The sequence below is a fragment of the Neopelma chrysocephalum genome, unplaced genomic scaffold (genome assembly GCF_003984885.1).
Source record: "Neopelma chrysocephalum unplaced genomic scaffold, ASM398488v2 Primary Assembly neopelma1_59, whole genome shotgun sequence".
Lineage (NCBI taxonomy): Eukaryota > Metazoa > Chordata > Aves > Passeriformes > Pipridae > Neopelma > Neopelma chrysocephalum.
In genome coordinates, this window is record NW_020897714.1 from 14,250,844 (window position 1) to 14,264,092 (window position 13,249).

General features: G+C 38.1%; 1 protein-coding gene across 7 annotated transcripts in view; it reads right to left on the bottom strand.

Moving 5' to 3' along the window:
* The window catches only part of ANKS1B (ankyrin repeat and sterile alpha motif domain containing 1B), a 423,694-nt gene that overhangs the window by 312,594 nt on the left and 97,851 nt on the right, over window positions 1-13,249 (bottom strand). For all 7 annotated transcript variants that reach the window (XM_027679966.1, XM_027679964.1, XM_027679965.1 and 4 more), the window contains one exon: window positions 6,971-7,111. In XM_027679966.1, the coding sequence (XP_027535767.1) occupies window positions 6,971-7,111 (141 nt within the window). The remainder of the gene's footprint in view (window positions 1-6,970; window positions 7,112-13,249) is intronic.

Below are 13,249 nucleotides of genomic sequence, written 5' to 3' on the forward strand. Positions count from 1 at the left end.
GCAGAGTTCATACAGGACTGCAGCACTCATCTCTCTGACACTGCAGACAGCCCTGGCTTTCTCTCTGTACATCAGGCCCTGTTTGCCTGTTAGCAGAGAAATATTCAAAGCATACTATTAATGAAAAAGAAAATGGAATGAAAACTACAGTTTTGTATATTTGGAGCATAATGCTTTATTCTAAAGTTGTATGTGGGTACTGATAAACTTCATAAAATAAATATACTAGGAGTTGAATAGTAAATAAACCTGCACTGCAGAATAGATTATTAAGAACAAGAAATTATTTTATTACTGGCAAACAAGAGAGTTCTACACTTATTTACCACATTCCTTACACCTTCCTAACCTTGTGCTCCTTAACCAATCGATAAAGCAAACAAATGCCCTCAACCAAACTGATGTTTATTCAAATTGCTTCCCACTACTTTACCAAAACATACGTTCAGGCAAAGCAGGAGAGAAAGGATCCATCCCTTGTCCAGTCTTCTACGTTTCTGCCATAAGGAGACTTTATGAGGAAAACAGCTGAAGTACTTCAGTCCCTTCACCTCCAGGCCAGAGCTGCTTAATGCCTATTTCACATTTAAATATAATGAGATTAAATAAGTTACACTTCCATCTTCCCCATAAGGAAGGAGTGAGAAACAGAAGCAGACTGACACGCACAGCACTCTCCATCATTCATGCCCTACTGTTACCAGAATTGCTCCTGTAGTTTGGTAACGCATAGCTAGACCATTACAAGACACGTAAATCTTTTTTTTTTTCCCCCAAACCTGTCTGCTCTTGCATTATGCTCCATTGGGAATATTCACGAAAGGATCCTGTGTTGGAATACTCTGTCTATAGAAATGTCAGCCAAGATACACAGCTAAATGCAGATGAAATACATTCACACATATATGGAGAACCTGTATATGAAGTGCATGCAAAGCAATCTAGTACATCAGTAAGTGTTCCTTCTTGGTCCTACTCTTTTTTGCTGCAATAATAGGTCAAGTAAGAACCATATTTCAACTCAGCTTCCTGTTTATGTATTTTCTTGCTTTTATCAGTATCTGTCACAGTGCTGAGTGCAGCATTAGTTCTTACTGTCCCTGAACAGCCTCACCTGGTGCCCTTACCCACACTGTGCACATGGGCCCAAGCAGCCTCATTTTACCTCAGCCTTGGGCCCTCAGTTCCTGGCTGAGACAAGGTGCATGAGAGCTCATCTCTAACTCTGCCTGTGCTGATCCAGGGACCCCAGTGATTTGGACCCTCACTTGCTGACTGGTTTCCCAGCCTGCCTCATCACCATAGACATCCTGGTGATCTACTCCCGTTCCTGATTAACCTTACCAGTCCTGATCCCAACCCCAATATGTGGACTGACTTTCTGGCTTGACATGGGAACTCCCTGAGCATCACAAACTTGCCTGATGTACTGCACTCAGGGTGGCCCCCAGCTGCTCCCCCCACAAGCCTCCCCTGCTCCCTCACAGGAGCGGTGGGACAAGCCCTGGATGCTGAGGAACTGTGTTGCCACCCCAGGCAGCCTCTGTGGGTCCCAACACTCTCGCTCCCAGGGAGTTGCCAGCCCTGACAACATCCACTTACTAAACTTTTTTCCTTTTAATAAAGCAGCAAATGTGAAACTCTGAAGTTTTCATTCTATCTTGTCTTTTGTCCTTTGTGCACTGAATGATCCTCTGTCAAGGGGCAGAACTTGGTGTAGCTCATCTATACAAATACAAGAAAAGGCTTTGCTTGTGCTAGGACAGTTTGGCACCACCTTCTTTATCTGAGCATTTCTCAAAGTTCTCTTAGTGAATTTTTCTCAATGTTAGTTTGCATTAAAGCAAGGCAGACCAAAATTCCCTTTAACCTTTGTGAACTATCTAGATAGAAATATGCTATCTAGACAGAATAGCCTGTCACTACTGGTGTCCCCCAAGATTCAAAACTGGGTTGAGCATTTTTAACTTATTCATCAATGACCCTTTAGGGTCGATGCCTCCTCAGCAAGTTTGCTGACAACACAAAGCCGGGAGGAGTGGCCGATGCCCCAGCATGCCGTGCAGCGCTTCAGAAGGGCCTCAACAGGTTGGAGAGATGGGCAGAGAAGAATTGTCTGAAGTTCAACAAAGGCAAATGCAGGTCCTGCACCTGGGGAGGAATAACCCCATGCACCAGCACAGGCTGGGGGCTGACCTGCTGGAAAGCAGCTCTGTGGAGAAGGACCTGGAGATCCTGATGCACAACAAGTTCTCCATGAGTCAGCAGTGTCCCCCTGTGGCCAAAAAATGCCAATGGTATCCTGGCCTGCATTAGGAAGAGCATTGCTAAGAGGTCAAGGGGAGATGATCCTGCCCCGTCTGGAAGCATCCTGCTCTGCATCTGGAGCACTGTGTCCAGTTCTTGTCTCCTCAGTACAAGAGAGACATGGAGCTCCTGGAGTGGGTCCAGCAGAGGGCAACAAAGATGATTAAGGGACTGGGAGCATCTCCCTATGAGGAAAGGCTGAGAGAGTTGGGCCTGTTCAGCATCGAGAAGAAATGACTGAGAGGGGACCTCATCAATGCCTATAACTAATCCACTGGAAGTTTAACCTGAATATGAGGAAGAACTTTACTGTGCAGGTGACCACACACTCAAACAGATTCTCCAGGAGGTTGTGGAGTCTCCCTCACTGGTGATACTCAAGAACTGCCTAGATGCAATCCTGTGCCATGTGCTCTAGGATGACCTTGCTTGAGCAGGAAGGTTGAACCAGATCCACTGCGGTCCCTTCCATCCTTACCCATTCTGTGATTCTGTGAAGTGCCTCTCTTGCACTAAATAATACAGAAATTAGAGTACGCACAGCAGATATTTTTGCTTTAGAGATTCACATCCACAGACCCTCTATTATAAGCTTTTCTGAACAGGTCATTTTCAAACATTTTACTATGCCAAAAAAAGTTTGATACGAGTGGAAAAAGCAGCACCCAAAGATGACCATAACTGTAGTCTTCTGCTTATGGCACTCCACATAAACTGTTATAAAGATATACAAACACAGAACAGGGACCAGAATTCTAACTCCCTTTATCAAAATTATAAAGGGGTGAATCCTTATTCAACCTAAATTTGCTCTTCTTGCCATTGTGAGGACAGAAACTTAACTCCATTGACTGACTAACCAAAGCTACATTATGTGCAGAACTCTGTCATGTAGCCTGTGTTTCTCTGGACATCCTAATAACTATATACCCATGCACATATTAAGCTGATTATGCTATTTCTACCTCTAAACTTTCCTATTCTATATTTCATTGAATTATCAGTTTCTTGACTTAAGTGTCCTCATTTGAACATGGTCAATAGTGATGACACTGTAATGCTTCCAGCTTTTTTTATCATTAGTAGCCATTGCTCAAAAACTTTTTTTAAGGATCATATCCCCATTTTCTTTCCCATACTTACCAACAGCATAGTGAAATCTCTCCAGCTAAACATACTTTGCCACATAACTCCTATTTTTGTGACTACTCTGAAGAAAAACAATACACGAAACATATTCTTTTATTCTAGCTCTTGGACAGAAACGATATTCAATAGTATTTATGACTTGCAGAAATGCAACCATTGAAGCATTAAAAATCTTGTTAGTTACTGTAGGAAGATTTTACATGAACTAGAGATCCATGGAAGAGGCTCTAGTACTATCTTACCATTATAAAACATTTCTCTCAGTTTAACAGACACGTAACTTCAGAGTAAACTGTTTCCAAGAGAGCCTGCAATATTAGAATTCAAAAGTTCTTTAGAAGCACTTTTGAGGTTTTACACCTTGGAAAGTTTTTAAAACTGTTTTTACTGTGCTGATAGTTAAGATTACTGGAAATTCTGGAATGTGTAGAAGATAATTATTCAGTTATGCAGGTGATAAGGTTTTTGTTTTGTACTGACTGAGAGTCAGAAAACATATAATCTGGAATTTCCTGAGAAAGGCTATTTTTCAGATGTAAAATATTCATCTCTGGAAGCCATAATTTTTCACAAAAAGGTGCATCAGTTTTAGCAAGGATGGAATTTCTGCCCAGAACCAAAGATTAACTCCAGAAAAAAGCAATACCCTCCACATTAACCTTAAATCATAAGCTACAAATGGAATTCAACCCTCTGCTAAAAAAAGAAGATATGTTTAAACTTCGGTCTCCAAAAATCCAGCTGCGTATTCTTGCTCTCTGGATTTTTTTTCTACGTTTTTTTTTTTTTGGTGGATGAAGCTAGTTGTTCGGTCCATTTTGATGTAGAACTGGGCACTTTCCAAACCCCTGATATTCTGAAAAGACACAAAGATTTTCCATCAAGCTCTTCCAGGACTTCACGAATTGTGAGACTATAGAAGAGAGTTGCTTGTTCTGAGAATACGTATTACTGCTATGTCAGGTTAGAAATGATATCTGCAGAAAAACTTACATAGAATTTTTTATAACAGCCCTTGCTAAAATGACACTTCCCAGCACAGCACAGACAGCAATGACATACTGCATGCCAGAAGTACCTCCAGACAAGCTTTTTTCCATGACTGCAATAAAGAAACCAAGTTTGTCAAGGAGATAACTGCCCTGTTTCTTTGGCATATTGAAAACTGTTAGCTCACTATGTCCCAGATGGACATTTTCATAATCTCACCTAAAACTCACTTTCATTTTATCATTGTGCCTCTGTGTATACGAAGCAAGATTCAATTTTTACGTTTGCTCACCTTTGATGTGCAAACACAATACATTTATATAACAGTAAAATCTATTTTTAAATAAAGGAAAAGTGTAAAACTGAACTTGTCATTTGTGTTCAAGAGTAATTGACAGACATTCTTCCCTATTTTTGGATCTTAAGGAGAGTATGGATTTTAAGACACAGTGTCAAGTACCCTTATCTCATTGCTTCTTCATGATGAAGTCTGCACTTTCTTATATGCTAGTGCACTGGCATGAGTATCAGAAACACATTTTTGTACTTTTACCTAAAACATGCTTTTGCACATAGTATCTCTCATAATTTCTTAGACCAATTCAACATACTGTTCTTAATCCCAAAATTGAAGTATATACTTTGTGTTCTCAATCCCTTAGAACAAGATGTTCTCTGCTGCATTCTGAAGTAAAAGTGAAAGATCCAACAGATTAGCTAACAGCTTGAAAGACTGCATACAGTGATGGCAATGCTTTATAAACTACATTCAATGGGGTTTAATTTGGAGATTTTTCACTACCTAATTTCTTTCCTTTCTCTCTTAGAAATAAAACCAATAAACGACCAAACTATCTCAGTTTTCAATTTTTATGGATAGAAACAATCTAGAAAGGCAATCTGCCATATCATGAATGAACAGATAATAAATATCTTTTAAAAAATCTTTTTTGTACCTATAACTAAAAATCTAATTAGTTCTGAAAGCAAGGAAGATGAGATATTATAAGGTGGAGTTTAAAATTTAAGTAAAATGAATAAAACTAATTCAGGAATCACTACCTTAGAACTTATATTTTCTTGAAATTAACCTCTCTTTATATATAGGAAAAAGAAACCAACCACTCAAGCTAGCTTGATTCTATATTTCAAGGGCATTTCTCAGTTTTATAACACCCTTTACATATATCTTATATTAAAAACAAACAAGGAAAACAAAAACATTTTTTAAAATTAGGAAACCACATCAAAATGCATTTTCATCATAAGAAAATTTAGCAATAATTAAACAATGGGTGATACATATTTAAAGAAGAAAAGTTCCATTTAGGAAATATGTTTTGAAACAAATGCTTAAAAATGAGAAATTACTAACTATAACACTCCTATTGTAAATCAGGATAATTCCGACAGCTCTGCACTTTGAGAAATGTCTAAAATGATGGATAGTATGAAGTAGAAAACAGCTACTGAAAGGGGAAAGGAATATAAAAGCTCCTTATAAAAAGATGGGGCAGTGCTCATTGTTATTCAAGCACATTAGCTGCCATATCCTGTTTCCGTTGACTGCAGGGAAAGCTTTAGCATTGACTTCAAACAGGTGCAAGTCCCATGAGACTTAAAGGGAATAAAACGTACAGTCACGATATGAAAGCAACAGTGTATAAAGTGTGGTGAGACAGGATATGTAATTCCAATCTGGTACACAAGAATCTGACAAAGCTATTTAAATGCAGTGCCAAGTAAGGATGCAACCGAAAAAAAACAGACTGCTAAACCGAAATTTGGCAGGTCTTCATTCAATACTACAAAAAAAGCGGAGGAAAAATGCTACAGAAAGGAGAGTAGTAAATTATAGCGGAGGGAGAGAACAAGGGAGACCCTAGAAGCAGCAATAAGCATCATCCTGTTCTGTAGTGATACAGTATCACTTGTTCAGGACACAGCTGCTGGAAGGCTTCGGTGGACACTGCAGGCTGCTCTGCTCCAAGAATTGCTACGACTTAGACCCAAGTATATTACCCACTTTTATTTATTCTCTTCTGTATTATAATGAGCATTTGAAAATGTTTGGGGACTTCTTTTTTAATTTATATAATCTTCAAAGAGAAGTCTTAGGCTATATTCTTACATCAGCTGAGTTAAGCATGAAGTCCTCAATTCTATAAAGAAAGTAGCTGTCATTATATTAATTAGAAGCTGAGTACCTATCCAAAAGGAAACTATATGACTTCAAATTTCTTTTCAGATGGAAAAGAAAGTTATCCAATGCAGCAACTAGATATCTAAAACAGGGGTAACAAACAGCAGTCTCAGTATTAAACTCATCTGGATAAGTATTACATCAGGATGACCAAACCTCAACACTTAATTTTACGAGCAGATTTTGACATTAAAATGAAGACTGAAGGTAAAAATTTTGAAGAGAATCAGGCAAGACTAGACATGACTGTAAGAGTTAAGGAAAAGATTAAGCAGGTCTTTCATAGTTATTAAGTTTTATGATGAGAAGGTAAATATATACCTGTGTAAGCATGGGAAATCCGAGGTTCCTGCATCCATTACAAGGTGTTAATGCCTCCCATAAACCTGAAGGACCACATGTATTTTCCCCTGCATCATCATCATCTTCCTCCCTTGGTGATAAACGCATTGAAGAAGGCCTCTGTGCATAAAAAACCAATACTTTAAAATTAAATACATCAATATATTGTAAAGAAACCTTTTACTTAATGAAAAGAATTTAATAATGTTCCATTTATAAATTCCAAAAGATAAACTGCTATTTTAATACAAGGTTCCTACTCAACTGTTAAAATATTGTATGAAAATCACTCTAAGGAAGGTGCATATTGAGCTATCTGCAATTATACTTTAAAGATGAGTGAACATAATACACAGTACAAGTATGTATTTATTGTCTTTGTTATCAAGAAATTGGCAATTTTTACTTCATTTTAGTTTAAAATTTGCTGTAATATCATTAAGTTTAGGATATTCCACAGTGAACAAAAACTAACATTTAAAAAAATAAAATACAATCCCCAAGAAAGAAAATATAAGCTGAGAGGATCTTATTTCAGTAGACCTTTATTGTGTTCAGGAAAGTACAGCTGTACTACATTTGCCTGGATGAGTCCAAGGTTTTTGCGGAAAAAGAAAAAGGACTAAATCAATCAAAATACCAGGTTTTTATTTTTATTTCGTATTTATCAATAATAAATGTGTTAGCTTATTTTGTAGGCAAAAAATGTATTTAAAAATGTCTTACTTTGCTTCATTGTCTGAAAGGAATGAAAGGTATCATGAAAAGTCATTCAGATGTGAACATTGTGACTTACATATTGGCCTCAGTGATAAGGGGGAAAATCCTGATTTTTGCTTAAACCAGTATCCTAATTTTCTAAGACAGACAAGTAGAAAGATATAACAGTTCCCATATATTTATGTTATTTTGCTACACAGGATAGTCCACTCCAACTGAATTACAGGAGCAACTTTTATTCATTTCAGGAGAAGGAGGAAAGTTAACCCAGTAATAAATGATTTTTAAAATCTCATGTCAATGAAAATTATTACAAGTTAAAAAAAAGTAAATTTTACATCTTAATTCTTTGCCCATATTTAAATTGGAATAGGCAACAGCTGTTCTAGCCTGCTTGACAGCTGCTTGAGCAGCCTACCTGATATTCAGATACTAAATGCTGTCTCTTTAGGAATGCTTCTTTCAGAAGTGGCTGGATTTTTGCTCGACCAAAATAACACTGTTTGAGACAATGGCTGACCACAACTATTAACCTCAACTCTAAAACACTGCTATGAGCCCCATATAAAAATAATTTTCAAAATCCCAACACGTCAGTGTGGATTATTTTAGCCAACTGAATAAATAAATGCATGGAGTCTGCTGCCAGGAAGGGAATGGAGAAGTGAAAGAAAAGTAGATGGGAAAGAAGTACAGAAACAGCAGCAGTTCTCAAGGTGAACATAAGCTGATGGAAACTGTAACAGAAGCAAAGGCACCACACAGACAGGCACTGACTTAAACTGTGTGAAATCTGAGGATCATTTAACTTTTGATTCTTGCTGTAACTTCTTAACACAGATGTGGTTGGTATACCATTAATTTAAACACGGAAAATAGTTCTAAATTCTATTTCAGCTTGCTCACCAAAGATGAGAAACACAATATATCCATCTCCACTAGTCTGATTCCCCTTGGTTAGAAAATGGTTGTTCCCTTGTTGCAGATTTCATGAATCTCGCCGTATCTTCTAAAGTTAGGTGGATTTATTTACTTTTTATTTTAAAAGTCAATTTTGAAACATTCTTAGCATGATATTTCATTAGGTTATTTTGACACTCAAGTAGTACCACAGAATGTGTTGCCATAGCAACCAATATTCTCACACTGATTATTAAAAGGATTGGGTTAATTTTGCAGAGTGTGGGTTGTGAAAGACTATTATTGCTATATATTTGCATAGACAAAGGAAGCAGACTACAAGCCTCTCCTCTCTATTTATGACGCCATCTTTCATGGTGGCTGCCCTACGTTTATATTTTAAATCTCAGAATTGCTGTACCAGAGAATAAAGCGCTTCTTGCCCCCTGGAGCAAAAAGCAAAGAACTGCAGCAGTGCTCGGCACAGGAAAGCAGGTAAAAAATATTAGCTGTGACCTTACAAGCCAATGAAACTGAATGAAGACAAAAGTCACAGAAAAATGTCAGTGTACCTTCTACAGGAAAAAACACACACTCATAATTTCAGTGAGAATTTTTCAACACAACTAAAGGAAGATGAATAATGAAATTCAATATATTTGAATCACTGAAGGGAGAACATATGAGTATTTAGCCATTTCAGGAACAGAGTGAAAAAAACTCATACCAAATAATAACTGAATGATAGAGGAAAAATACACAAGCAGAATGAGAGTTCTACTACTTCCATTAGATGCATTCTACATAAATAGCCTAAGATAGACTGAGAATCACAGAAATTTAATGTCAATATGAAAGAGAAGTAGGAAATATTATATAGTCAGATCTCCTGATCACTCAGAGTTCATTACACACAATCTTGGAATAAACTAACTGGTACTCCCATGCCAGTAGACAATCCAGGTATGAACTTGATGCAGGCTAATTTACAGACTACTGCAGAGTAGGGTTAGCTCTTCTTATACTGAATTACTTATACTGAATTTTCGTCTTGCTCAGACTTTTGCTACTGATAAAGCACTAAAAAGGAACCATTAGGGAAAACCTATGTGAAGGGTCAAGAAACAGTTATTGCTATCATTTTCTCACCCATCCCCACTATGAGAAGTCCTGTTCTTCCCAGACAACAGGCACAAAGAGATACGTTGGATTTACTGCAGGGAAAGAGAGCTGTGTTTGCAAAGAGCAGGGAAAGAGTTAACAGCTGCATGAGAGAAACAGGAGTCACAAGTCCCCCAAATTTCATAGACCAGGTTTGCACAGCCTGGGGAGAGGAATGCGTTAGGAGGAGAAAAACGAGATACAGAAAGATCTACAAATCAACTCACAGACCTCAGACTGTCACACAAACCCATCAAACTCCAAGCCCAGACCACTCTGTTTTCCGTTATCCTCTCACAGCCTTCATTCCTTTCCCAGAACTCCCTAATTTTTCTATTCTGTTGCATAATTTAATTTTGCCTCCTTAGAGATCCTTTGAACATGAAAATCTAATTCTGTGTGTGCTGCTGGGAAGCCTTGAAATAGCCCTGAAGGGAGAGTTTTAGTGAAACCAAAGTTATTTATGCCCACTTCTCAGAAAATAAATAAATAAATACAGAGGAAGATACTTCTGCCAACTAAAGAAAAATAGACACAAATGAGAATCTTTTATTTATGCCTGTTTTGAGGGGAAAAAAGTAAAAGCTAACGTAGTTAGAAAATGTCCCCTAAATCACAGTTGCTCAATTAATTGAATTAGACATTACGAAATGGCAAAGTCGACATAAACTGCAATACTAACCTTCCAAAAGGCCACTTTTGCCTAAGTTAGAAGAGACATGAGTATAAGGATCATATATCCTCAAACAAAACAGACAGAAAACCCTACATGATATTACATATGATATGCAAAAAGAAAAATTAGTAGAGAAACTGCAAGATATTAATAGGGAATAAAAGTTTTATTAAAAATTTTAGTTTTTACTGAAACACTGAATTAAGTATTAAACATTGCTTATAGTAGTAAGAGGCTAACAAAGTAATTTCTCTATGTTTACAAGAGAGAGAATACTAATAATGATATGGCAGTGAAAGAGTAGAAAGATGTAGTGTAAGGACATTGGACTACTACATTTAATGGCAAATTTTCTTCAGACTCTACTGGGCCTGACACATCACCTCTCATTTTCATACCTCGTGACCATTTAGATTAATTTGAAAATTTAGGTATGGAAGCCTTCCTCTTCATGTCCCCATCTACATAAAAGGCAAAATTTGCCCAGTAGGATACTTAGACTGAAGGACTCTTTATTCTATAAACAGGCTATTTATTCTCTCAGAATATGCATGTACATCAGATTCGCTATCACAATAACTTGACATCTCTCTCCTGATCTAAGAGAGCAAGCCAATATTTATCAACAGAGAGAATGATGAATACAGACAGAAAAAGCAGAAAAAGTCTGTTTCACTCTTAAAAGTCAACAAGAAGAGAAGGAGAGAGCAGCTTTAATCTTAACCATTACTCACAGCTACCAAGTTCACAGCTCAAGCAGCTGTACACCATGTATAAAACATACATAAAGTTCCGGTTTTCTTTTTTTAAAGATATCAACTACTTCCTGTCTACCACGTGACCTTATTATCTAGACAAGTTTTCTCTAGGAATACAGTAAGTGATAAAAAACCCTCTTCTTTCCTTTCAGCCCGTTTGTCTCAGCTTTTAGTGAAAACTGGTCTGCTTTCTGCCTTGACATTTGAAAGCAGCCACAGCTAGGCAAAACCAGACTCAATTCCCTTGTTTCAGGATACAGAGACTCTCCTGTGTCTGGTGAAACTTAAAACCAAACATCAAAATCTTTACTTCTTGTGCCTCTGTTTTTTTTCATATTATCATCCATTTGTAGAAGTATTGCACATTACCTTTCAGATAGTATCCACTAGAGCAAGACAGCATCAGCAAACTACTGAAGGTACAAAATAATAGGACAGTTACCATTTGCTATTGCATCACAGTCCTGGACATTAACACTAACTTATTTTTATCTTGTAGCATATAACATATTAAGAAAACAAGATTTTGAAACAGAGCAGCAAAGACAAAATCAGAATCCTTCCACTTACAGAAGACAGAAAGCAACCAGACCCTTGATAAGCCAAATGCTAGCACTCAGTGTGCAACAACGAGGTCAGTAGGTTTCGTCTGAAGAAATAATTTCCCAGACATAGGGCCATGCAAGTATTTTCTATGATCCTAACACGGGTATGCCTCTACTCCTCCTTTGCTGGGCCCAAAGGACACCTACCTATGTTGTGAAACAAAAGTAAAAAATTAAATTTGTTGTCTCGTATTCTATTTTGACATTATACTAAGAACTAACAGAGTGGGAAACTGCTCCTGAATGTCTTCTATAAATTAGAATGAACAGGTTGATCTCTGCAGCGGTTGTTTCCAGCAGCTGTGGCAGCAAAGCCAGGGACTGCGAAGCCAGGACAGTGTTCTGTGCTCTCAGTGCTCCCCCTGCTGCTGCCCAGGCTGCTCCCAGGGGAAAATGCCTGAGGTACGCAGAAGAGAAAAAAACACAGTATTTGGGCATGAAGTATAACACCATCGGTTACTATTTTTCCACAGCAGGATCCCTGTATTAAGCAAAAGTGCCCTTCTGAAATTCAGTAAGGATCCTGACAAGGAAGAGCCTCATTTGCGACTACATCCTGTGTCTCACAGACAAGCAACACTGAAATGTTTTGGTGGCCTGGGCACACCTTTTCCACATCCCCCCAACGTGGCCTTTTCCCTCCTTAGTGTTCTGTTTCCCATCCTCATTATCTTGTCCTTCACCTTACACTGCTCATCTGCTGCCATTCTTCCACAAACATGTTCTTAGTTTACATCTGGTTAGAGTTTGACTATACCCCCTGTATTCTATAAGAGACTATCAGGAGGACAAGGCTAGTCTTGTACTTAAAGCAGCTGAATGTTGGAGATATGTACTCTCTACCTGCCCCTGCCATAATCCCTGTGGGATGCTGGGCATGTCATTTAAACTTCTCCAAGATGGTCTCTACATTTCAGTTCCGTGTCTGCTGGCTATATTAAAATGATGAAGGCAAGTTTGCAGACGTGCCAGGCTACAGCAGAAATCACCTTGAGAGATTTTGTGACCATTTTCAGTCACATATGAGCCTAAGTGCTCTGAAAGTCCAAGCTCTAGCAGTCCCAGACGTGCAGAATCGTGATCTCTACACCACTGCACATCAGCCCAGATGGATGTGATAGTATTTTCTGACTGGGGCTCCAAAAAAACTGACCTCATTTGAAGAAGTCACACACTTTGAACTCAAGAACAGTGATGCCTGATTCTGGGAAGAAATTCCTGTAACATGAAGTCAGTAGAGTCAAGGTAATTGACTCTGTGCAAAATGTACTAACTGTAGGCAAACATGAGTAATTCACATACATGATGAAAACTACACAAATGTGTAGTTGCTGCCCCTCAGCGGGCAAGTGCTATTGACACCCATCATGACAAGCACCCAAGAAATTAATCACACTGTCTCCAGAGAGCGATCTGACAGTATACAGGAAATACATCC